Source organism: Schistocerca americana, chromosome 2 (assembly GCF_021461395.2).
Source record: "Schistocerca americana isolate TAMUIC-IGC-003095 chromosome 2, iqSchAmer2.1, whole genome shotgun sequence".
NCBI lineage: Eukaryota > Metazoa > Arthropoda > Insecta > Orthoptera > Acrididae > Schistocerca > Schistocerca americana.
This window is the reverse complement of record NC_060120.1, coordinates 637,295,003-637,321,800: the sequence shown is the minus strand read 5'-3', so window position 1 is coordinate 637,321,800 and position 26,798 is coordinate 637,295,003. Positions and strand designations below refer to the sequence as shown.

At 39.9% G+C, this 26,798-nt stretch overlaps 1 protein-coding gene across 3 annotated transcripts in view; it reads right to left on the bottom strand.

Annotated features, from left to right (window-relative positions):
• The window catches only part of LOC124596626 (myeloid leukemia factor), a 140,382-nt gene that overhangs the window by 29,581 nt on the left and 84,003 nt on the right, over window positions 1–26,798 (bottom strand). For 2 of the 3 annotated variants that reach the window (XM_047135854.1, XM_047135852.1), the window contains exon 6: window positions 16,426–16,497. The exons of the other annotated variant lie outside the window; for it this stretch is intronic. In XM_047135854.1, the coding sequence (XP_046991810.1) occupies window positions 16,426–16,497 (72 nt within the window). The remainder of the gene's footprint in view (window positions 1–16,425; window positions 16,498–26,798) is intronic. 3 annotated transcript variants of the gene reach the window in all.

Genomic DNA, 26,798 nt, shown 5'->3' with positions numbered 1-26,798 from the left:
CATAGTCCAGTTTCGAACGGACATGGGACCAGTACAAACGGAGGAGGGTGCTTCAATTGGCACCCCAGGAAGTACCATTGAGGACACATAGGACATTGAGGGACCACGTACAGTGGGCTGCCAGGTAAGACACATGGGAGGACCAAGAGAGCTTCCTATCTAATGAGCCCCAGGAATTTAGTAGTGTCAATTAATGGAAGGGCAAGCGGCCCAAGATCTAGAGATGGTGGGAGAAACCACATGCGCGGCCAGAAATTCATACAGACAATTTTGTCAGGGGAAAAATGAAAGCAATTGTCGATGCTCCAGGACTAAAGACGATCAAGACAGTGCTGAAGATGCCACTCAGTGAAACAGGTCCATGGAGAGCTGAAATAGATGGCAAAATCGTCAACAAAAAGGGAGCCGGAGATGCCCGGTGGGAGACAGGACACGATAGGGTCAATGGTGATAGCAAAGAGGACGACACTCAGGATTGAACCCTGAGGCACACGTTTTCCTGGATAAAGCTGCCTGACAACGCAGAACCCACACACACCCTGAAAACACAATCTTGTAAAAATGCCTGAAGGAAACAGGGCAGGCAGCCATGGAAGCCCCACATGTAAAGAGTACGGAGGATACCAGTTTTCCTGCAGGTGTCTTAGGCCTTCTCCAAATCGAAAAACACGGCCACAGTGTAGGATTTCCGCAGAAAGCCATTCGTGACATGGGTGGACACAGTAACGAGATGGTCAACTGCAGAAGGCCACGCTTGAAATCCATACTGTGCATCTGTCAGTAAGCTGCGCGACTCTAGCCACCGTACCTGCAGCACACGAATCGTATGTTCCATCACCTAGCAAACGCAACTGGTAAGAGATGAGGCCGTAGCTAGAATGAAAGTTTTTGTCCTTGCCTGCCTTAGGTATGGGTACGACGGTGGCTTCACACCAGCATCTGGGAAATGTGCCCTCTGCCCAGATGCGGTTGTAAATGTGGATGGTGTCCGGGCCTGGGGCAGAGGATTGGGATGAACAGAGCATGAACGAGCTCCCTCATAGTAAAGGCAGCATTGTAGCATTCACGGTTCCAAGAAGAGAAGGGTATCGCCTGAGCCCCCTCTGCTTGTTTCCAATGAACGAAGGCAAGGTGATAGCGCGAAGAGCTCAAAACTTTCGCAAAATGGTGGCCCAACGTATTGGAGATAGCGACAGGATCCACAATAACATCGTCTGTTACTGTTAGGCCGGAAATTTGGGAATTGATCTTGGTCCCTGATAGCTGTCAGAGGTTGACCCACACGACAGGGGGTGGAACTGTTAAAAGAACTAGTGAATGAAAGCAAGCTAGCTCGTTTGCTATCCCGAAGTATGGGTGATACTTTGCACACACCTGTTTATAACGAATGCAGTTTGCCATCACAGGATGACAGTTAAAAACACGGAGAGCACGTCTCCGTGCACAAATTGCATTGTGGTATACCTCAGGCCACCAAGGGACCGGAACACGACGTGGTAAAGAGGAAGTGTAAGGAATGGAACATTTTGCAGCAGTAAGGATAACGTCGGTGAGATAGTCCACCTGGTCATCCCAACTGGGGAAATCTTGTTCTGCAAATGTTGCCAGGGAAGAGTAAAGCTGCCAGTCAGCCTTAGTAAGCTGCCATTTGGGTGTGCATGCGGACGGGGTAGGAGTCAGCAAATGGAGAGCACACAGGAAATGGTCACTCAAGTAGGTGTCAGAAATAACGGACCAATCAAGACGATGGGCAAGCTGGGCAATGCAAAAGGAGAGGTCCAAATGGGAATAAGTGTGCGAGGAGTCGGAAAGGAAAGTGGGTGATCCAGTGTTAAGGCAGAAGAGGTCAAGTTGGTTTAGGTCAGCCAAGAGGGCACCTCTCTGACAGGTCCTGGGAGAACCCCAGAGGGGATGATTCCCATTAATGTCACCAAGTAGCAAAAACAGGGGAGGTAGCTGCCCGATAAGTTGAAGGAAGTCTGCCCTGATGACATCGAAGGATGGAGGTACATAAATGCTACAGAGGGAGAATGTCAGGTGGGGAAGGAAAAGGTGAACTGCAACAGCTTGAAGACAGGTAGTCAGGGAGATAGGTTGACTATGAAGGTCATCCCGAATGAGCAGCATGACGCCCCCATGAGATAATGCCAACCTCAGGAGGAAGGTCAAAACAAAGCGGTAAGTAATGTGGAAGCTGTGATGCTAAAAGCAGCTGTAAATCCTCTTTGTGGTTCCGAAGGCCACGAACAGTCCATTAGAGGACAGTCACGAGGAGGAAGAGAGAGAGGGGTGTCAACTTTGTGGACTGAGTGACAGCATGTGTAGAGACTACTACAGGGCACAGGAGCAGGAGGATCCTGCTCCAGAGGGTCCACAGAAGCATCGGCTTGCTTGTGCGGTCCATCTGTGGCGTCCAATGCTGAAAAATGGTTGGTGGTGCGCACTGATGAGAGAGAGGCCGGCCGGGCTAAGGTACCACGTGGCAGTATCACGTGGCGACACCGTCAAAAAGGATCGTCGAGTTGGTGAAGGAGAAGACCGTTTGCCTTTAGAGGACTTCTTCGAGCCTTTCCAGGTAGAGGAAGACTGGTGTTGTTTGGCTGGAGGGACGGAGAAAGTCTTCGCAGGAGTACTACTCCTACCCTTTCCTCCACGTCCTTCATGGAGCGAGGAGTAACAAGAACAGAACTGTAGGTGCCAGATGGGAGAACACAGGGTTTGCGATTAGCCAGTATCTTGTGAGCTACTGGGTAAAGCACTTTCTCCTTTACCCGAATCTCTTGGGCAGCCCGTTCATCTAGATGCATGGGACAACCCCGAGAGGCAGGGGCATGGCCACCATTGCAGTTGATACAGAGGAGAGAAGGAGGCAGACAATCGCCCTCGTGTGCATTCCTGCCACAGGTTACACATTTGGCTGGGTGTCGACAAGATGTTCTAGTGTGGTTAAAACGATGAGACTGGTAGCAGCGCATCGGGTTTAGAACGTACGTCTGGAATGTGACAAATTCATAGCCTGCTTTGAGCTTTGACGGCAGCAACACCCTATCAAAGGTGAGGAAATGAGTGCAGGTGGGCACTAAGGAGCAATCTACTTCTTCATTACATGATGGACAGCAATGACACCCTGATCAGAGAGCTAAGATCGTATTTCAGTCTCTGTTAGACTGCCAATCAGCCTGGTGTAAATTACAACACGGGAAGAATTTAAAGTTCTGTGGGCCTCCACGCAAATTGGGTAGCCATGGAGAAGCGAGGCAGCAAGCAGTAGTTGTGTTTGAGAATCAAAAGCCGTCTCCAAAATCAAAGTGCCATTCCGTAATCGAGAGCAGAATTTCACAGGGCCAGCAATTGCATGAACGCTTTTGTGAATAATAAACAGATTGACTGTGGCGAAGGACTGACTCTTCAGTACATGGGACCAGAAGGATTTGTGGTGCAGTGGGAAGGGTCTCTGAATCAATAGCCTCATTACATTTATGTTTGGTAGACGTTGAATGGGGAGATGATTGCGTCATCACTAGAAAATCTCCCATGATTGCCAGTGACTCCGATGGAGCGCTCCTTCCAACTGGGAGCTCCCTTCCCAAGGGGCCACACCCACCTTAGGTGATTGTTCACACCTCACGCCACGCCACACAATCCGAACATCTGATGGAGGGACCAATCAGCAATTTGAGAAGGTTGCAACTCACACTATCACCCCTACCTGGGCCTATCCTGTACCAGGGGTTGTGTGTGAACCCTACCTGTCGACCCAGTGCTGGGAATTATGCGTTACCCAGTCACCTGTCACACGTCATATGCGTGAGCTAGCCTTCAGGAACACACAGGGAGGAAGAAGGAAGGAAGACGATCCTCAAACGCTTAAGTGGAGGAACGAGAGGAGAAGGGAAACAAAGAAAGGAAAACAAAGGTGGGGCTGTTTGTACATCAGAGACAGAATGCTCCTAGACATTCCCCAAGGGAGGAGAAAAAGAATAGCTAGCAATAGACATGCAGCACAGAAGGGAAAAATGCTGCAAAGACTGGGAGACACGTCAATGATGGGAAGCATGAGGGATATTTGAATAGGAATCTTTCCCCTTGCAGTCCAACACCGTGACCATATAACCATGATAACGTGCCTAGTTATATTCATCAATGTTTCATACCTTCATCTTCAACCATTCACTGTTCTTCTTTGCTTCTATGTTCATAGTTCAGTACACCTTCCTGTTTTCATACTCCATCTATGTTCAGTTTTTTTACAGCCTATCCACTGGGTCACCGTACCACTAAATCTGAGGGGAGTGCGATGCCAAGTTTCCATTGTCAGAAACTTACTTTCACTGTGACGAGTCCAACAGTGTAATTAGTTTCCACTTCAAGAATCTTAACCAGAAAAACATTCATAGTTGAATTTTTCACATCATGTGAGCTAATGTACATTTGTGAAAGAAGTAACATTATTCATTACAAAACTGGCATCCCAATTTTACAGTGAAATACTTTATTTTACATGAAACTAACTTACAAGGTAATTAGCACTGAAAATTCCACATCATCATAATTTTGTATTGTCAATTTTGCTTTTCGGATTGTTAGATTATGAACTTTGACACTGGACTACTATTACTCTATTCTTCCTGGATCACGTCACACACCCTTCCCTTCACCAACTAAAACACTACAATTCTGAATAATTTATCATTATGTAGAACAATTTGCAATGTGGCACCTGTAATCTTGAGTACGTTATTCCCAGTGCCGACATGAAGTGATTCAATAAGCTTAGCTAAATTACTAGATTACCACTTTTTCATAAACTAAAATTTTACCTAACTGGCAATTAAATGACTGAATAATATCTGAAATAAAAACTTCTTCACATGCCTTTTTATAAACTGGCATACATCACTCCAAGTCCTCCAGTATGTGTCCAGTCCTGGCCAACCTAACAAGCATGTAACATCCGTGCTTCCAATATTCTCTCAAGTTGAAATTCTGCTGTTCACAAGAATGTGTGTATCTGTGTGAACACGCACGCAGAATCAATAGTAATATTGATTACTTCCATGCGATTTCTGTAACTCAAATTACAGAATATTTGGCTGAAATGTGTCACAGTTTGTGTGAGGTTTGAGCTATCATTGTCATGTGACGAGTTATTGTTGAGCGTTGTAACTTCAATTACTGAGTGACCCTACTAACTGAACCAACTGAGATTGTCGAGTATGGGGTACCACCCAGAAGTTCCTCAAATTTACATGGAGCTGATGAAATCCAGCTTGTACAACTAAACACTGCCAGGTGGTACCTCATAAATCCTTTGAGAGTTACAGGCTTGTGTGACTTTGTGATAGGTGCGTGTTTTGCGAAATTGAGATGACATGTGCCTGAGAACAACATGTCTGCATATACTTTTTTTTCAGACTCTGAAAAACCACTACATTAACACAATATGACTGGATAAGACGTCTTACGTCACAGTAAAACTTTTAACTTTGCAAGATGGCACACAATCGTTTGATGATGATTCCACTCAGAATACCCCTCAACCGGTGTTACTCCTGAAAACGTTGCTGGAAGATTGTGATCAGACCATCCAGGATATGAGCAATGTTGTGGGGACGTCTTACAGGATGTGTCGAAAGATAATGTCCAACAAAAGTAGCGCATGGACGACTGGTTCCTCCACCGTGACAATCTGAGATCACGCACTGTGTTGATCACCCAAAAGTTTCTGGTGAAAACAAAATGATAGTTGTTCCTCATCTGTGCTAGTCAACTAACCTGGCACCAAGTGACTTATTCCCTGAACAAAACTCAAAAATCCGTTAATCTTACATAATTGAGGAGATCCACACAGAATCACAAGTGATACTAAACAGGCCGTCCGTCATTCATGCCAAATTCTGAAAGAACAGTTTCCCAGCCATCTGATCTCCTTACAAGGGGATGTTCCTTGGCTCCCATCGCTCCCTTTATTTGAGCCTGTCATTTTTTTCTTTGGGGATATGTCAAAGCAGCTGTTTACAAAGTTTGACCAAGGACCTTGGAAGCTCTTAAGAAGGCAATTACAAATTTCATCGCTAGAATAATGCAAGATATGCTGAGAAAAGTTTTCGAGAACTTTTTTGAATGACTCAATATGGGCATTGCTCACAGAGGTTGTCACCCGGATGATATAATTTCCAAAACCTAATGAGAATAAAATGGCACTGAATGTAGTTTTCAGAAATAAAATCTTTTTTAATTACCTTTGTGTTCTTTTTTTGTTTTACTTTTCACCCATAAATTATGGAGTGCATTCTGCCCCACCTTGAAAGAGACAGAAACACAAAAACACTAGGATACCAGAAATTGTGCACTAAATGGGTTCCAAAACAGCTGACAGAGCAGGACAAGAAAAAACTGGTGAATGGGTCCAGCAAGCTCTTGAGTCATTTGAATAGGAAGGTGAGGATTTTCTGAGCTGTACTGTGACAGGATATGATGGTTCGCTTATTACACGGTACAAAAAAGACAAGTCAGCACAATGGCATTGCACCAATTCAACATCTGGCAAAAAATCAAACCACAATTTCGGGCAAAAAATCATGACTTTAGTGTTTTGGAACTGAAAAGGCATCATTTTGGTCAAATTTCTGCCTCAGCGGGAGACCATCATCACACAATGATATTGCAAGACCCTAAAAAACTCAAAATGTCATTCAAAATGAAAGAAGAGAATGCTGATGGGAGGAGTGTGCTTGCTGTACAATAATGCCACAGTCCTCACACAGACTTAGCCATCATGGAGTTTTTGGACTCATTTGGTTGAGGTGTTTTGAAGTACCCCCATATTACCATGACTTGGCACCTGCAGAATTTGGACAGTGGAAAATAGGATACCCCTAAAGACATATCAAAAGTTGAAATTAGTCCATTACATTGGCTATTATATACGAACTTCTGTTAACTAAATACTCCCCTCCCCTCAATCATTATCCTACATGGGTCAAGTTAGTTACATAATTTATATGTGGCATACACACGAATATTTCTAAATGTTGTCTAAGCTGAGTTTCACTTTCATTATTCAGAGTATTATTTTTAATGTCTTTATCCTTCTAATGTAGGGGGTCTCAGGAAGTGCTGGCAATCTAAAGATATGATTTATGGACTTAGTGACACCACACATTATGAACTTCGACATTCCAATTTTTCAATAACTTAGTTCAAATATTGTGAAATAATTAACTTGGGAAATTGTAAACAGTTAGGTTCAGAAGTGGTTACTGTTTTGACTGCAGGTCTTGCCTCAGTGTTAGATTCTGACATTTCCTGTTATACTTTTGTTGACCTAATTTTCGCGTACTCTATTATTTGACTAAGGGGATACGGAATCTGATTTTGGGTTAAAAAATCAATTTTCGTTTTATTGACATTATATTCCGTCAAGTTTCCTCTTTAAACTGACATATCATACATGCTCTACTAGAATTATAACTATTTTATTCTTATAGATTTGTGAGATTGAGTATTGCGCTTTAGTTATACACGTCTCTCATGGCTGACCATAAACTTTTTGGCAGTACATTTATGTGACATGAATTCAAATATCCTGCTTTTCAGCAACTCTTTATACACTATTTGTCCGAAAATGTTTCCCTCTGGTTTCCTCAAGTTACTCTTTGACTGTGATGGGATTGTTTGTAAATAGTGTGCTATATGAAAGAAGTAGTAGTTGAGTTATTTTGTATTTAGTGCTTCATTTCAGTGAAAATGCCTAGATCTAGACCAAAAAGTGTTTAAAAAGCGTGTGAACTGTCAAAAGAAAAGAAATGATGATTCATTAGAAAAGCAAAGCAATTCATCATCACTGTTGGAAAATGCGAGTCCATTACTACTGATTTGACGAACGAGCTTACTCCAAATGAAAACAATGCTTCTCATAAAAAAAACTAAGAGATTTGAGAGAGAAATATAATTTACTTGATAAAGGAAAAGAAGTTTCTGAATTCACTGATATGATTATATTGTGCGAAGCTCTTGGAAACAGTGTGTGCTGCAAAAATTGTCAGGGAAACGTTTATCTGAAAGTAAAATCCCATGTTGGCCTGGCTGCCCTTTATAGTGTATATATTACGTTAGTTTATGGATTGCACGCAATTGGTAAGAGCAAAGCAGCTGGTGATATGCTATGTGGTGTTCTAAATCTTCCAAGTGTACCTTCAAAGTTTGATGCTTACAACTATGTACTAGGGTCTGCAGTTGAAGATGTAGCACGGAAGCCAATGAAACCATTTTCATGGAAGAAGCAATGAAAAAATGATGGTGGCCGTGACCTCACAGTAGCTTTTGATGGCACAAGGCAAAAAAAGGGGTCATATCCCCAACAATGGTGTTTTAACAGCAACTAGTGTTGACACTGGCATGTTTATTGCTGTTGCAATAATGTCTAAATACTGTATATGCATAGACAAACTGAAAAATGAACATAGTGATGACTGTTGCTAATTATTATGGTAGTAGTGGTGGCATGGAGGTTACTGGGGTGAAAAAAATTTTTCATCACTCTTCAGAGTGGTATAATTTTCGCTACGTCAAGTATCTGGGAGATGGTGACTCTAAAGCATTCAAAGAAGTTTTGGAAAGCAAACCATATGGGAACAGTGTAAATATAAGCAAACTTGAATGTATAGGACATGTGCAGAAGAGAATGGGTACCAGGCTGAGAAGGTTAAATTCAGTTATGAAAGGGAAAAAACTAGACGGGAAAACCTTGCATGGTGAAGGAAGATGACTGATTCCATAATAGACCACATTCAGAATTGCTATGGCCTTCCAATCAGGCATAATACAGGCAATCTTGAAAAAATGAGGAAAGCTATATGGGCTTTGTATTTCGACACCGCATCCACAGAGGAGCATCCGGAACGTGGTTTGTGCCCCAAAGGTGAAAAGAGCTGGTGTAAATACAATAGGGGACTAACAACTGGAGAGAAAGACATTCATCACTACAGTCTACCATTAGCCGTCATGGAAGAAATAAAGCCCATTTTCAGAGATATGGCTGACAGAAGTCTTCTGATGAAATGTCTTCATGGAAAAACACAGAACCCCAATGAGTGCTTTAATAGTGTGATATGGCATTGTCTCCCAAGAACAGTGTTTGTCGGAATTAATACACTACATTTTGGTGTGTATGATGCTGTGGCAACCTTCAACCTTGGGTATGTAACTAAATGCCAGGTCCTTCAAAAGTTGGATTTGCGTGTTGGTTCCTGCACAGTATGTGCTACGTTGACTTTAGATCAGCACAGACTAAGGCTTGCTGACTATATAATCAAGACATTAGAGAAAAAAATCAGGACAGGTGCAGATGGCTGCCAAAAGAAGACTAAGATGATTATGAAGACTGAAGGGGGGTATTAACTATGGATCAGGAATGTTTTAATCTTCTTTCTCCGTTTCCCGTAAGTTGGCATTTTACTACTTCTAGGAACATTATATCAGGTACTGGTGAACCTAGAAGTCTGAAATTTTTATGACAGTCACATGTGTTTCTTTTACACTTGAAACAACGATTTTTTAATTACTTTATTTACAAAAGACTTTCGGGTGATAATCTAGTAAAAAGTGATTGAAAAAATTTACTTCAAAATAAATGTAAAATATCTCTGTAAAATAATACTTTAACGATAAACTGTTGTTTCAGTACTGTTATATCAATGCACATACAGTAAAAATTTTACCTCTCTGTCTCCAGTAGTTTGTGAGAAAATGTTCCCTATAGTAGGCATATTTTAACATTGCGGGGATCGGCGATTCCGTATCCCCTTAAGTTGTTAAGATTGCTGTACCATTTACCTCAACTTTTGATGTAACACTTACCCGTAAATAACGCATTCCTCATGTGGATGCACAAAATGGTTTCATAAACTTTTCCAGTTTGTGACATCACCAGATTATTAAACAAATTTATTGTTAAAACTTCTAGTCCATCCTGAGAAGCAGAATCTAACCTAGCAGTTAATATGATTGTCTAGTTTCCAAAATAATGATCCGTTCATACACCACTCTTCAAATAATCACACGTCACCCAAAATAATCAGTCCCAGTCGAGCAAATGAATGAGCAACATCTATGTGAAACCTGTTTCCTAAAATAAGTGTATTGGAATCTGCAAAACTCAGTACTGTCAGTGCCTAAGAACTTATAAGTCATTTCTTTAATTAAAGTTTGTGAATACTTTTCCGAATTATGTTGTGACCGGTAGGAGGGTGTCACACACTATTACTGTGATTTGAACGAATGATTGCTGCATGTAGGACTGGACTGGACTATATGAAATATTGGTGCGAAACTTTCTTAGCTGGATTACTGAAAGTCAGTGTATTAACTGTGACGTGCTCTAAATGTGAACTGTGTTCTGTGCCACAAAACATTGTTTTGGTGACTACTTAGAGCTACTATTAATTCTTGGGCCATGTTTCTAAAAAACTGAATTCAAAAATGTTACAATTTATCTGATGAATCCAACCACTGGACTCTTGATTGCGAAAGCTAAAATGGTGGCTATGTTACGAAGGTAAGAAACTGCGTCACCATCCCAATGACAGAGCACTGATGATAATAAATGTGTAAAAAAGTGATGTAATTGTTGTTGTGTGTATATCATTAAGCAAATACCACCCAGTATCCATTTACTAAAGAGTTTCAGTTTAACTACCACAGACAGGTGTGGTACCGAAATGGCAATGAAAACTGTATTAGCCATCTTACATGTTAACACAATGGGAAGGCCCTTAATGGGACTTGTATTAAAATTCCACAGTGTGGTTAAGGTAAGACCTATATTTTTACAAGTCATTTGTATCTCATTGTGTGTTTCAATCAAAGCTTTAACTCTAAATTCCAACACTGTACTGTTTTGGAAACAAAATTTTTCACTTCTACTCAGAAACATGGCCTATTTATAAGATTCCTAACATCTCTTCATTTACTTCTAAACACTGAAATCACTCTTCAAGCACATTGTGTCTTTTTCATACACATTTTCCTAAAGACAGATTTTTGCATCTCTCACAGGGGCATTTTTTTTTGTGCACATTCTAAGCTGACTTTCTTTTGCTTTTTCACTTGCAAAATTCCACAGTTGCTGCTTCATTTTAATGGATTTCTTGGTGCTATCCCTCTCTGTTGTTTCTTATTTGGGAGTTCATTTACTGGCTGAAGACAAAGACACTCTTCCTGTAACTTTTGATTATTTGATTGTAGATAATCCACACATTTATTGCTGTTGCATCTAGGATATTACAAGAAGAATGCATCGACCATCTCCTACAAACAACCTTTCCAGTTGAGGAATTGTTCCACTCTGGTACAGTCAGAAATTGACTTACAAATTCATGTAAAGTACCAAGTGATTTACGAACTTGGGGATAGCGAATGTAAGATCAGAAGTGGCATTGGAAAACATGAAATGGGGTCGCAGAGGCTTTGAATTTTAACAAAATTTTAAGTAAAAAAAAGTGTGCGCAGGCTGCATTTAGCATACTGAATGTGGAAGACAGAAACAAAATTAAAACACTGTGCAGCTGTCATTAGAGAATACTAAATGGGCCATGCCATAATACCAGGATGTCAACCAATACAGAACTGGAAGGTTGGCACTTTTTTGGACGGAGCGGCAGCCAATGAGCAACCAGCCAGATGGGGGTGGGGGGGAGTGGAGAGAAGGGTTCCAGAATGTAAACAACTCAACATACAGACGAGGGAGTTAAGAGAAGAAGCAGTAACAGATAACACCTCTGACACTGGGACAATTAAAACATGAAGTTTTATTGTTACTGCTTGTGATTAACTGTTTGTGAAGGTGAGTAACAAGTAAGGAGAAAACTGTGTTTAATGTTGAGGAACAGGTAGTCAAAATCAAAAGTGCACCTTGTAACGACAGTATGTTTCAAGACAGATCTTTGTATGAAGTCAAGGTATGTGGTATATATTCAGACAGTTAGGCATGACAAAATTTGCTGTCTGCTCACTTTCTCCTCCAATTTAAATTTAAGACCATGATATAAACACCCTGGGAATGTTAGTGTGTCTACTGTAACACCACTGCCCCAAACTATCTTAAAAAGAGAAATGTTCTCCTGCTCGCTTTTAAAATGGCACATTCATGACTTAAGGGTTAGTATTACTAAAATAGTGAGCTCCAGCAGCCTTTAGTTCTCAGTGTGTCCATTACATAAGCACCAAAAAAGAACTTTCATTGTTTCAACAATATAATTCCCTAGATTTGTCATATTATAAGCCAACTGTAAAGTACAAGCTCTTCTGTCTTCCTGCAAGATAAATTTAGGTTTGAGATTGTGGAGTTACTTCCAAAGAACAAATCTAACTAAAGAATAAATTGATGGAATCATCCTCAACTTCTATAGCCTCGACACCAACTGCCTTTCACTTTAACCTGAACAGATTGTTTAAATCACCTCTACTGCAGCGAGAGTGTTGCAAACTATCGTATTTACTCGAATCTAAGCTGCACTCGAATCTAAGCCGCACCTGAAAAATGAGACTCGAAGTAAAGGGGGGAAAAAAAATCCCTAATCTAAGCCGCACCTGAAATTTGAGACTCCAGATTCAAGGGGAGAGAAAAGTTTTAGGTTGCACCTACAAATCGAATCAAAGTTGCTCCATTGTAATATGAGACAGAATTTAGGTTGAATGAATGACGATACAGCCACAGTAGTTTGGTTCAAGTCGTAAGCTTAGCAGTTAAGCTTTACCAGGTAGCCATTGCTATGTGTCAGGCGCTCAGTCCGTATTTATACGGGTACCCTTCCTTTTTCACGTGCTTCGTCTGGTTTGAATCTATTGCTTATTTTGCTTCGATCTGATAAGTGCCGTTTTCTTTGTTATAGGTGTTTACGTCACTCTAAGCTGAAAATGCATTACTGTATTGTGTCATGCATTGTTTGTCGCATTCTGATAGTGCGTGTTTGCGGTCTGTCGCCGCTCGCGGCATGGCTTGCTTTTGTGCATGCTACTGCCGCTAACAATAAAAAACAAAAAAGACAGGAATCGTCTCATTAGCGAAACAATGGCAAGAGACTACTATTTGTTGTTACTTACACTGCTGCTTTCTTTGATAATGATCAACAAGAACCAAATAATAGACTGTGTATGATAGAACATGTACTGAACGAGAGTTAGGCGAAAGTTTTCTCCGTTTGAAAATCTTTGCGGCCGCTTCTTTAGTACATCAAATTCTGCACAGAAATTAGTCATCTTAGATTCGAAAATCTAGTCAGCTGCCGTGCTTCACTTCTGACTGTATCACTTAATACGAATATAAACATGACACGATACGTATATTCTTCCGCGTTTGCTGTTGTCTCACTCTAGTTTCGTAGTTTATTAGGCAGGTAGGATTTAAATGAGATAGCAGCAAACACGAAAGAAAACCTGGCAAAATGTTTATATTCGTATTATTCTTATGGTGAAGAGAATACTGCATGTGATTCACAATTCATAGAAGTTCCTATTAGCAACCATCTCTTGTCACAGGTAGGAAAAATTTCAGAATGTAGAGTTGGCCATATTGACAAACATCCCAAACAGTCTTGCCAGTCAGATTTTCGTAGTACATTGAAATTCTGCTACATTCGAAGATGAACAATACGGAGTTTGTATTTTCTTCATTGGATAATGTATGAAAATGCAGTGGTCAAAACTCGGGGCGGAGAAAAAAAAAGCTTGTCTTCCACCTTTTTTTTTAAATTTATTTACTGACGCATAGGTTTTGGCGCCAGTATTTATCTTTGTGCCTACAAATCATGCCTGTGTAGCGCTACATATATTCGACGGCAGTTCGTTGTGGCGGCACCTACCAACATTTTTCACAACTTCCGCTTGCTTTGTACTCTATTCTAAGCCGCAGGCGGTTTTTTGGATTACAAAAACCGGAAAAAAAGTGCGGCTTAAATTCGAGTAAATACGGTACAACAAAATGCAAAATCTCATCCCAAGGGGTTCGTGAACATCTTTGTTAAGGTGCATCATAAGCATCCCGTCAACAGCACACAGTAGGGATTACAGATGCTGAGCAAAGGAACACTGCATGTAGAAAAACCTAGTGGACCTATATTTACTACCTTACTGAGTTCCAGTTAAGTGCTGAACCTCAAAACCGGCACACCTACATTTGAAGGCAGTATAGAATGCACATCAAACACACATACCATATTCCAAAAAATTAGACACTAAGCAAACAGCCACCAGAGCAGAAAAGTTTTTATGTCTACTTGATCTGGAGATGGTGAAACTGAAAAAAAATGAGATAAAAGAAATTACTCAGATCATCAAGAGATAAAAATTTGTGATGGGAGAATGGAATTCAAAAGCAGAAAAAGGAAAAGATGGAAATTTTTTAGAACATGTATTGAGGGAAACAAATGAAAGAGAAAATATGCCTGATAGAATTTTGCACAAAGCACTATTGAATCAGTGCTAATACTATGCTTAAGGACCATGAAAGACATATGTATACATGTAAGAGATTAAAAGTGAAGAAACTGCAGACAGGTAGCAAATTGAGGAGTTGGGACCTGAATAATAATTAAATGTGTAGATTTTAAAGGGAGTAATATGCAATGACCGACTGAAAAAGGGTAAAAGAAAACGAAAGAAGGCAAGCCGATAACTGTGAAATGAAATTCTGAAGGCAGCAAAGGATCAAATAATCAAAAAGAAGCCCAATGGAAGTTCTTTGACAACGCCTGAGATAGTGATTATGTGAAAAGAGAAAATATAATGCAGCAAGTAATGGTTGTAGTAGGATTGCAAAGCTGTAGAAGCATGGATAAGTATGGTAAACATGGATGCCACCTACAAGAAAATCTGGACAAAATGGAAGCACTTTTATGAGCATCAAGAGCTTAGATGGGAAGCCAATACTAATTTTAAAAAAAGAGAAAATAAAGGTTTTTGGCAATCCACTTAACGGATGTTAGTTCATAGTCCCTATTCCCCCCTTTCTTCATAACATTCTTTTTTTATTTTTAATAGCACTATTTATCACATGAATGACAAAATATCATTGCAGGTTTACTCCTTACAATAATGTTTTTAGGTGCCATTCCACCTTACACAACACAACCTTGTTTTTCTATTTTAATTTACTTAATCTACTCAGTGCAGTCTAGGCACACTTCTTATGCACATATATTTAATGAACTCTTCATGTAGCTCTTCTTAACTAGTGACTGTACATTTGGGCAGTTGACTTTAGCCATGCCATCATTGTGTCTTCTTATAAACAAGTCAACTTTTACATAGACAAGAGCTTTATGTTAATGGGCCACTACACTTGGCATTTAATCTTTGCACCAGAAATACTATGTTGCTGCAGTCTTAAGCCATCACTTGTGATTATTTGTGTTCCTCCGACTTCATTAGTTCGTGATTTAACATGTGCATTAGCTTACATTATAATTTACTGTTCAACAGTTGTTACTACTCGGTTTTGTTTGAAATAGTGTTGTAGCCAATAATTTAATTTTGGTGTACATTACACCTTCTGGAGATGAAAATTTTAAAATTCTTGAAACCTAGGTCAAAGGTTCCAATAAACCTTCACTTGCAACTGGTTGGCCTATTTTCTTTTTCAACCCCTCCAAAAATACTATCTTACAGTTGCCAAACTTACAGTTTGGATTTCAAAGATAATATCATGAAAAAGAAAGAAGCACACCATCAGGTGGAAAAAACACTACTGCAAGAGGGATTTGACAGAGCACTAAACAAGCCAAGTGTAAACAAGCACCTGGAGTCAATGGTATTACCTCAGAATTATTGAGATCCTAGGGAGAACCACTAAAGACAAAACTATCCCACCTGATATGGAAGATATGATACAGCTGAAGCACCCTGTTGCTTCAAGAAGAATGTAACAACCCCAATCCCAAAGTAAAGTCACATTATTTCAGGTGTTAATATTACAGAACTATCAGTTTAACAAGTCAGGTTACAAAATACCAGAACAAATTATTTACAGAAGGAGTCTGGTACACACTCATCATATGGACGGGCAGTTTGGGCCATACAACATTACAATGCAATAGAGGAAATAATGAACTACAATTCCTATAAGCAGATGGGTTAAAAGCAAACCTATGCTCACACTGTTAGATTTAGAGAAAGCTTTCAACAATATTAACTGAAATAATACATGCTTTAAAAATCTTCATCAGTAGTAAAATACTTGAAGCCACACACACACACACACACACACACACACACACACACACACACACACACACAAAATGTTAATTGTCAAGGATATTCTCTTACTATTATAGTTAAGCCACATTAAGAACAATGTTAACAGTCAAACAAATTAAAGGCAAAGCCAACCACATCCACATTAAAAATTTTCTCAAGGGAAACCCTTACCGAGATGGAGATGGCAGCGCTGGATAGTTCCTGTGATTATTACTGTGATAGGGACGATTCTTGATGCGAGAACTACAAGTAATAAAACATGATAATCAAGCAACAAAACAAAATCAAACAAAAGTTTACATGCATAAAGAAAATAAATTAAACCACAACATGATTCTATCATACATTCTAAAGTAAATTTACAGAAGGCAAGTGTAGTAGCCTTTTGTGATAGTGGACTACCAATCCAACTGCGAACTAAGTATTTAAATCACAATTCTTTACTGCTTGTAATTAAATACAAAAAAGCAAATGCTGACAAGGTTCCTACATGCAAATTCAACCTCTGGTGCTGCATATTTTCAGTAACAAATGTTTGCAAGAGATTCAGAATAGCTAAACTTTCAGTATACTTATTTTTCACACTTCATTTAGCTAAATCCACGGTAAATCACTAAGGCTTTAATACAACAACATGTAACACAGAAAAACTATTCTTTGTGTAATCTGATGTTTGGTGATATTTCATGCACTAACAACGCACTGAGAACTGTTTATGACAGATGGAGGCATGAGCCAAACTCTCTTTCAACACTTTAAAAATATAAGCCCAATTTACACACAGTCTTAAAATTCACTACACAAAATTTTACAAGAGATCAAGCATGTAATATGGCGATTCCCTATGAAGTGAATTGGAATGATGTACTCCTCCGAAGAACAAGTCCATATGCTTCTCATTTCTGCAGAATGCCAACGAAATTCAGTGAGAGCTAGAGACTTACTTACGTTGTACATTTAAATGTGCGTATGATAAATTGGGAACTGGATCTTTAACACATCAGAAACATATCCAACAAAGTAAAGTTACTAAAAAGGAAATGGAAATTGGTGCTCTTGCCACTGTGGTTCGAGATACTTGTGTTAAGAGTCAAATCGCAAGGGAATCTGGCACGAGCCAGAGTAGTGTTGTTTGTGTTCTGCATCACCACCGATATCATCCTTACCATATCAGTCTCCCCCAAGAATTAACTGGTATGGATTGTATGCATCACATTGAATTTGCCGATGGACTCAACTTCAGATTTAGAGGGATGACACATTTACTAATTTGATTTTATTTACAGTCAATCTATGTTCATGCTACCTTTGTGACCTTCGTTGACCTTCCAAGAAGTTACTGTTACACATCATTGGATTCATCTCAGTAGTCACTATCAGAAACTGCCAAACTATAGTATCCCATTTAAAAAACAAAGTTGGCCTTCATATATCTGCAGCTCCCCACCTAGCAACAAAAAACCATCATATTATGGCCCCTGCTGTCCCATGCAACTTTTGTCTCTCAAACTTTACAGCTCCTATCATCCTTTTGGAGTTATTCTCTGTGGCAATAGTGAGTCACCCTGTGTGTGAAATATATGAACAAATTTTGGCAAGAGGAGAGAAACAAGTGCAGCGTAATAAACCAAAACATACAGAAAGGCTGTCACTTAAGTGGAAGTATCCATTGCCTCTAGTCAGCTATCTGTTCAACACAAATGTCCCTTGGAAAATCACACAGCCAATCTTCTGGGCTGTCAAGACCTCTATAAAGGGTGGAGAAAAATTGTGTCACAAAATTTTAACCCTGCATAGCTGGTGCCAGTAGGAACCAAAATTACTAGTTTTCTGTAAGGCTGACAATGCACAATTTTTAAACTATGGAAACTGGGCGCCATGCGCTCAGATCGGCTGTAGGATTGCCCTTGTTGGATGCTCTGGACAACCCATGACCGCGAATGCTTTGCCTGCTGGAGATCGCGATGTATCAAAGGCAGCCCGCCACACGCTGTGGTAGCGCGCCAGCTTTCCACTCTGGGGACCTTGGGACGAATCCACTGGGATCCCGACACATCCACTGTAGTTTCATTATAAGACATACCGGGAACAAACCAGTCAACAGCTGTTAGTACAGGAAGTCTCACAAATTGGTTGGCCCTGAAAAGGGCCGTTTTTGTAGTTAGGACATAGTTTACTTAAAGCACATGCCCGAACTTGCGACCCTCTGATGTGATAAGCTTGGTAAAGTCGAAAGGTGTTTTGTCGAACTCTTTCAAAGATTCCTGGCATTGCCCTGATGTGACTGGTGGCATGTTTAATACAATCCATTAATTCCTCTGTTTCTAGGTAGTTCGTGTCCGGGTGGGTGAATTATAATCTTGAAGAATCCCCCCACAGGAAAAGGTCCTGTGGCTTCAGGTCTGGTGATCGCGGGGGCCATGTCCTGCAAGAACATCTTGCTATTTACCCAGCCGTGTGGGCGACTCATCGTGCTGCGAACACATGCGTAGCCGTATGTCCAGGAAAACGTCTTCCAGCAGGCAAGGTAGAGTTTCTTGCAAAAAGTGAAGGTAATTTGCCCCAGTAAGTCGAGTAGGTACATGGACTTTGCCTAATCAGATGGTCACCCACAATGCCTGCCCAAATGTTGAGCAAAAATCGCTCCTGGTATCCGTGGATGTAAATAGTGTGAGGATTTCCCCTTGCTCAGTAATGAACGTTTCAAGTGTCAAAGGCCATCCCGATGGAAGGTGCACTCGCTGGTATAATACATAATGATGGGGAAGTTGGGATCTCGTGCAACACGTCGTAGAAACCACTAACAAAACCCTACACTGTGTTCATAGTCCACTGCAGGATTTATGTCTTGGACAGGGTGGAAACTAAATGGATGCTCACCACCATCCCTCAAAACCTCTCACACTAACCGATGAGTGACCCTCATGTCGTGTCCAACCACTTGAGTACTTGTCGTAGGTGCTTCCCCGAAGCGCACGAGAACAGTATCTACAAATGTAGCATCCTGTCATATTCGAGGTCTTTCACCATCACCATGATATCCCACTAACAAGCCTGTTTTGCCAAGTCGCTGGTGAATTGCTGTAAACGTTTTTGGGTGTGGATGGCGTCCTGCTGTTAGTATCGTTCCTCATACAACCGTCAAACTTCATGGGCATTATCGTCAGCTAGTCCATAAACAAAAACCATACCTTGTTCTCAAACAAATAATGTGCCACCAGCTTACTGTATGACTAAATCACAGGTGACTGTGACTGTGTGTGTGTGTGTGTGTGTGTGTGTGTGTGTGTGTGTGTGTGTGTGTTTTCCCAAGCAAAGCTTACATGTAAGTGCCCCTGATGTGAGATGGAGAGAAACAGCAAGACCTACTTGACACGTGTGCCTATCATGTTGGGGAAGTGACGGAGCGAGGGACATTTGAATCCGTGAATTGACAACCATAGCACTGCCCATCAACTGATGAATGGCAACAGGGCAATCCCACAGTCAATCTGAAAGTGTGGCGCTGAGTTTCTGCAGTTTAAAAATGATGTGTTTTCAACCTACAAAACATCAGATTTTGGTTCCTACTCGCATCAGCTATCCAGCGTTAAAATTTCATGACAATTTTTCTCCACCCTGTATAAGAGCACCTCCAAGAAGGGGAGGGGCAAATGTAACTAGGGCTCTCTGAAGTGAAATGTTTGTGATGCAGCTGAGGTCAATCATATTATCAATACATTGATAACTACTTCAAGATTACGGCCGCTCCCTGGCACTATATGCCCTCACATCCCCAGACTGGGTTCCAAATTTTGCAGACAATGATTTCATGAAATGCTTCAGAAGATTGTTTCAAGACATGCCCTCTGGAGATCATCCACACATCATGGACAGGTAGATCGTGCTTGCCAAAGATTTTCCTCTCCTCATTCTTAAAACAGGTAAGTCACTCTCATCCTGGAGTCTGCTGAGTGATGGATGTGCCTTTTGTGACATAACAAGTTGGAACTATTCCATTTGACATACCTTCCACCTCTGATAATCAGTATTTTTTCTTCCCAGTAATTATGCTAATTATCATAGTTTTGTAAGTATGACACGTACCAAAATATTTGAAAACTTTGATTATGCTTTGCTCCCTCTAAACCTATTAGTCAAACAATAGCAACTCCAGAGTGGAATATCAACAATACAAGGAAAGGGATAGGTACCTACTCACTGTAAAAATGCTGCTTCTACCAATGCACTGACCTGTCTTTCCCCCTCCCTGCCCACTACTTTTCCAATCCCCCCCACTTTCTGAGATTCAGTGGTAAAATATTTTAGGCTCACTTGTCAAAAACTGAACACATATGAAGTGTGAAAACAGGAAGAAGTGTACTGAACTGAGAAAAAAATGAAGCAAAATAGAAACAGTGAATGGTCCAAGACTAAGTTGTGCAACACGAGTAACTTGCATGAACTATGGTATCATGTCACTGTGTTGGACTGCAAAGTGGAAGATCAATGAACAAACCTCCCTCATATCCCACTTTTCCCCCCATAAAATTACAAACTTACCATCCAGACATTCATGTACCTGTTCTCCCTCTGTAGTCTTGACTACTGTCATACTTAACATTGGTTATAGAATGTGAATCACATGCTAAGACTATATTACCATTGCAAGTCAATGTGGTGCACAGGGAGAGTAGGCGAGACACCACATGGACCTTTCTCACAGAACTGAAAACAACAAACGGGTGTTGAAGTATACTACAACAAAGGAAATGAATTTTACATCTGGAGGTCCCATCCTTATACCTAGCTACTGCAAACAGACATTACACCATGATGAAGACAAGTCAATGACCGGATAGACAGTTCGTAATTCTATGGGGGAGTGGGGGGGGGGGGGGGGCATGAGGGAAATTTAAACATGCATCTCCCCCTTTGCAGCCAACACCGTGACCACATAACCATGATAACGTGCCTAGTTATATACATCAATGTTTCATACCTTCATCTTCAACCATTCACTGTTCTTCTTTGCTTCTATGTTCATAGTTCAGTACACCTTCCTGTTTTCATACTCCATCTATGTTCAGTTTTTTTTTTTTTTTTTTACAGCCTATCCACTGGGTCACCATACCACTAAATCTGAGGGGAGTGCGATGTCAAGTTTCCATTGTCAGAAACTTACTTTCACTGTGACGAGTCCAACAGTGTAATTAGTTTCCACTTCAAGAATCTTAACCAGAAAAACATTCATAGTTGAATTTTTCACATCATGTGAGCTAATGTACATTTGTGAAAGAAGTAACATTATTCATTACAAAACTGGCATCCCAATTTTACAGTGAAATACTTTATTTTACATGAAACTAACTTACAAGGTAATTAGCACTGAAAGTTCCACACCATCATAATTTTGTATTGTCAATTTTGCTTTTCGGATTGTTAGATTATGAACTTTGACACTGGACTACTATTACTCTATTCTTCCTGGATCACGTCACACACCCTTCCCTTCACCAACTAAAACACTACAATTCTGAATAATTTATCATTATGTAGAACAATTTGCAATGTGGCACCTGTAATCTTGAGTACGTTATTCCCAGTGCCGACATGAAGTGATTCAATAAGCTTAGCTAAATTACTAGATTACCACTTTTTCATAAACTAAAATTTTACCTAACTGGCAATTAAATGACTGAATAATATCTGAAATAAAAACTTCTTCACATGCCTTTTTATAAACTGGCATACATCACTCCAAGTCCTCCAGTATGTGTCCAGTCCTGGCCAACCTAACAAGCATGTAACATCTGTACTTCCAATATTCTCTCAAGTTAAAATTCTACTGTTCACAAGAATGTGTGTATCTGTGTGAACACGCACACAGAATCAATAGTAATATTGATTACTTCCATGTGATTTCTGTAACTCAAATTAAAGAATATTTGACTGAAATGTGTCACAGTTTGTGTGAGGTTTGAGCTATCATTGTCATGTGAGGAGTTATTGTTGAGGGTTGCGACTTCAATTACTGAGTGAACCAACAGAAATATTGTCGAGTATGAGGTACTACTCAAAAGTTCCTGGAATATATATGGAGGTGGTGAAATAGAGCTTTTACGAGGAAAAGCTGCCAGGTGGCACCTAATACATGCTTTGAGAGTTACAGGCTCATTCGACTAAATGATCCGATTTAGTTGTCGCATGTGCTTCCTCATTCTTGCACACTGCGGGTCTTGCAAAATTGAGATGATGGGTACCTAGGAACAACATGTTTGCATAAACATTAACACAATATGTTTGGAGAAGACGCCTTAGGTCACAGTCAAGCTTTTAACTTGTTTTAAACAATTGCAAGATGGCACACAATCATTTCATGGTGATTCCACTCAGAATGCCCATCAACTGATATCACTCCTGAAAGTGTTGCTGCTGTCGGCTATGTTGCTGGAAGATCGTAATCAGACCATCCCGGATATAAGCAATGTCGTGGGGCTGTCTTACGGACTGTGTCAGAAGATAATGTCCAACAAAAGTAGTGCACAGGTGACCGGTTCCTCCGTCATGGCAATATGCGATCACACACTATATTTATCACCCGAGAGTTTCTGGCAAAAAGCAAAATGACAGTTGTTCCTCACCCGTGATAGTCAACCAACATGGCACTAAATGAGTTCCTCCCCTGGACAAAACTCAAAACTCCAAAGATTTTACACAATTGAGATTCAAATAGAATATCAAGTGGTACTAAACAGGCTCACAAAAAAATTAATTCCAAGGAGCTTAAAGTTCATCATGAGAAGCTGCTGAGAGCTATGAGTACACACCCCCCAGTGGTCTACTTTGTAGGTTTTGGAGATAAATAAGGTAATATGGTATGTCAACTTATTTGTGTAAATATGGACTGTGTTTTGTGCCACACTTCATTAACCGGTTAGAGCTATTTCTGATTATGGACAGTGCTTTATTAATGAATATTTTCTTAACTTTGTAATTCGTATGAGTACTTTTGCCACTGTACTTTTGGGTATTAGTAAATGCTAATAATTTTCATGGAGAAGTGAAATTTATCATTGTTGAAACAATACGACTGAGGCTAATAAACTGTGTGAATAGTGCAACCTTAATTGTTGTAGTCTGTATATTTTTGTTGAGCGAACACCTACTACTGAGTAGGATTTTCAACTTCAAGGAAACACAACAGTTGTGCTACGAAGGAGGCAACAGCAACTACAGAACATCAGGTTGGTGCACTACACTCTCATTTCTAATCTTATTCCTTCCTACCACTCTTCCCTCCCTGAGGAAGGAAATAATGTTTTCAAAAGCTTGGAGTCTCTTCTTTGCAATTTTTATTTGTGGTAGGGCAATTTCATCTCTTGAAATCACTTATTCGCCAGCCATTCTGTTTCCTTTAATTTCATAGCTTTCTTAACTGAACTTACTTTTGATATAAATAATATGGTTTTGAAATTGTATATTTGAGTATCAGGCTTGTTTACAAAGCAGTCAAAAGATTCTAGTTTGTCTAAATACTAATTTGTGCAGGCAATAAAACAAGTGAAAGTAAGGATGCATCTCTAGTGCCCTCCAAATCCTTATTTAATAAGTAAAAATATATCTTGCAAAGAAAACAAAACTCAACATGCAACCATAGAGTCATACTATAAAATACATCATATGTAGCCCTAGGTTCACCTATGAAACTGAGCATTCTGGAATCAACAAAATTATAGAACTAGCACAGGAGTTAATATATATAGTGCGAGACTGAGGAACAATATGTCTTTCAGCTGCAAGACATTTCTTTGTGGCTGATTACAACATCTGACCGTCAAGAATATCGCCAAGTGATGAAATGAAAGGCGATGACTAAATGGTCAGCCGCCCGATCACTTCAACAAGTAAATTGCACATACTGCAAAATCGACTCTACAATTGCAATTTATGAGCACATTTGATAAACTGTACAGACATTAAAAATTAGTTCTGAAATAACACAATTTATCTATTATCAGAAAAATTTATTTGCTTCTTTTACAAAGATTTCATCTTGGGTGAAAATCTCTAGAGATTCATCTTCTGAGAGGGAAGTTGGTACTACCCCAACAGAGAACTTATTTCTTCTTTGTATGCTTTTTTAACCTACAGAAAAGAAAGAACATGTATGCTAAGTTGATTCATTAAGGGTACTCTCCTTAAATTTTATTTTTCAAAAAATTACAGACTGTATTTTCATTACTGTTGTCAAAATTTACAAGTCATAGCCTGGCAGACGGCACAAATGTTGAACATGTTAAATAAGAATAATTTGCTGAATGTTTGCAGCACATCTACTTCGGAAACATACTGTTTGCATACACACACTTTCTGATGGAAAATATCGACAAACTTAAAATGCCACACGATTCAGCAACACTAACACTTATTTCTGTGGAGCAGCAAAACTCGTTTCATGTAATTTCATTTCAATTACATTCAGAATAACAATGGGTAATCAAGGTTTTAATTATCACTTTGAAACAGAGTTAAGTATTTAATTTTTATTAAAAAATGTCTGTAGTGCATGTGCATGATGAAATTCAGACACCTTTGTAGTATTGCATGCTGCTATAAGAGTCTAAACAAGAATGCTGCAACCTGTTGATGAAATGGAGTATTGTGAGGTAATTCACTTCCAGCAGCAATGGAAATGTCACCAATCCAGGTGACCTTTTCAGCTGCGTGGATTGGCCTGACACAGTTTATACATTCCTGCAGCAGCAAAAAATGAATTTCAGCATGATCTTCAATTTATCAATGGGCTGCAACATTTTGCTTTGGAGATGGGCTGCACCATTTGTTTTGGATGCTCTTGTGGCATGCATTATGGAACATTTTTTTTGAGGTGATACTTAAACCTTATGACACCACCTCACATGCTGCATTTGTTGACATTTTCTGTTTTTGTGTCTTAGTATTGATTAGGCAATTAAATTTAAAAATGCATTGTTTCTTAACAATGGTAACAAAAATGCAAGCGATAAGAGTGGAGATTTTCCAGAATGAATAACACTACCAACTCCTACAAAACTTTCCTATCTGCTCCAGAAGCCAGTTCACAATGTGTGGCTTACATTATATCTGGTACCACTTTCTCTTCCAACCCCGTTAGATCATTAATATAAATATTAAATTGTAACTACGCTGTAACGCTCCCCAGGGTACACTCTAAATTAGCTTTCGATCTGTCGATTTTGTTCCATGAAGAATGATGTTTTAGTTCTATATGCAAGGAACTTCTTTACTTAATTAGAAAACTGTTATGATATTCAGTAAGCTTGTATTTTGTTAACTAAATAACAATGCAGAACTGTACCAAATGATTCCTGGAAGTCTAGGAACACGGGGTCAACTTTCATTACTATGTCTGCAGTGCTCTGTACCACTGACGAACAGAACAAGCTAAATTTCGCACGATCTCTGGGAAGCAGGAGATCCTTGTTCTCTAAAACCATAATGCTTGAGAACAGAACAAGTTCCATAATTATATAACAGAGATTGACATCTTTGGTTTAGGGCTAATAATGGTGTGTTCTTGAGTGTTCTAGCTAGCTGCTTTTCCATTTTATACACAATATTTCAACAACGGACTCTGTAGTCTCCTTCAGGTGCTGCAAGTTTTACTGTTATGTCTACTTGCTGTGCGACCTCCAACCAGATTTTGAAATCACTGGTCTCTCTCAGCTACTTGCACTTCAATGCTTTTTGTTTTTCAGAGTGTGTACTGAAATTCTCTCAGCATTTCCCAGCTCCTGGTTGATTTAACAGCAGGTGAGATCTTAATAAACTGAGTTCCGGACTGCAAGCTTTGTTTTAAGAGAACCTAGATCCTATTTATTAGATTTTCTCCACCTTTGTTTCAACAGACATTAATTGCACTGTCCCAAAAACTGTGTGTTTACACCACAATACTCGTCTCATTTTATTTCAAGTGCTCAGTGACAGATGGTTTGCTTGGTTGTTTTAGTTGGGGGTGTTGCTGATGTCCCATCTCTCCTTGATTGCTGTGATCATCTGCCACCACTTAAGACATGGCTCATCTGCATAGAATGTGGTACACACCCAGATTTCAGAGACCTAGATCTTCTAATATTACAAAGACACTTACCTTAGATGAAGGGAATGAAACACAGAGGACGCTAGTTTCTGGGAGCTGAACTCCACTGTAAATAATGGGGTGAGACTGATAATTGTTCACAGTCTAGTTGGCGTACGGGCAGTGAGTACAAATAACTCAAAAATCAAAACTCTCAGCACATGAAGATGACAGCTGTGTTCGTCATTAAATAATGGGGATATAATCTGAACAACAACTCGGCACAACACCTGGAAGAATACCATTAATCAATTACACCATGAAAACCTGAGAGGTATAGGCCCATAATTACGCATTCTTGGAAACTTGAGTGACCTGCGGAAAACTTGACTGACTGCAGTTTTTCCTCGGTGGCTAGGTACCTTTTGTCATGTCAGTGACCTATGATAAATTACTGCTAGATGAGAGCAATTTCTTTTACATA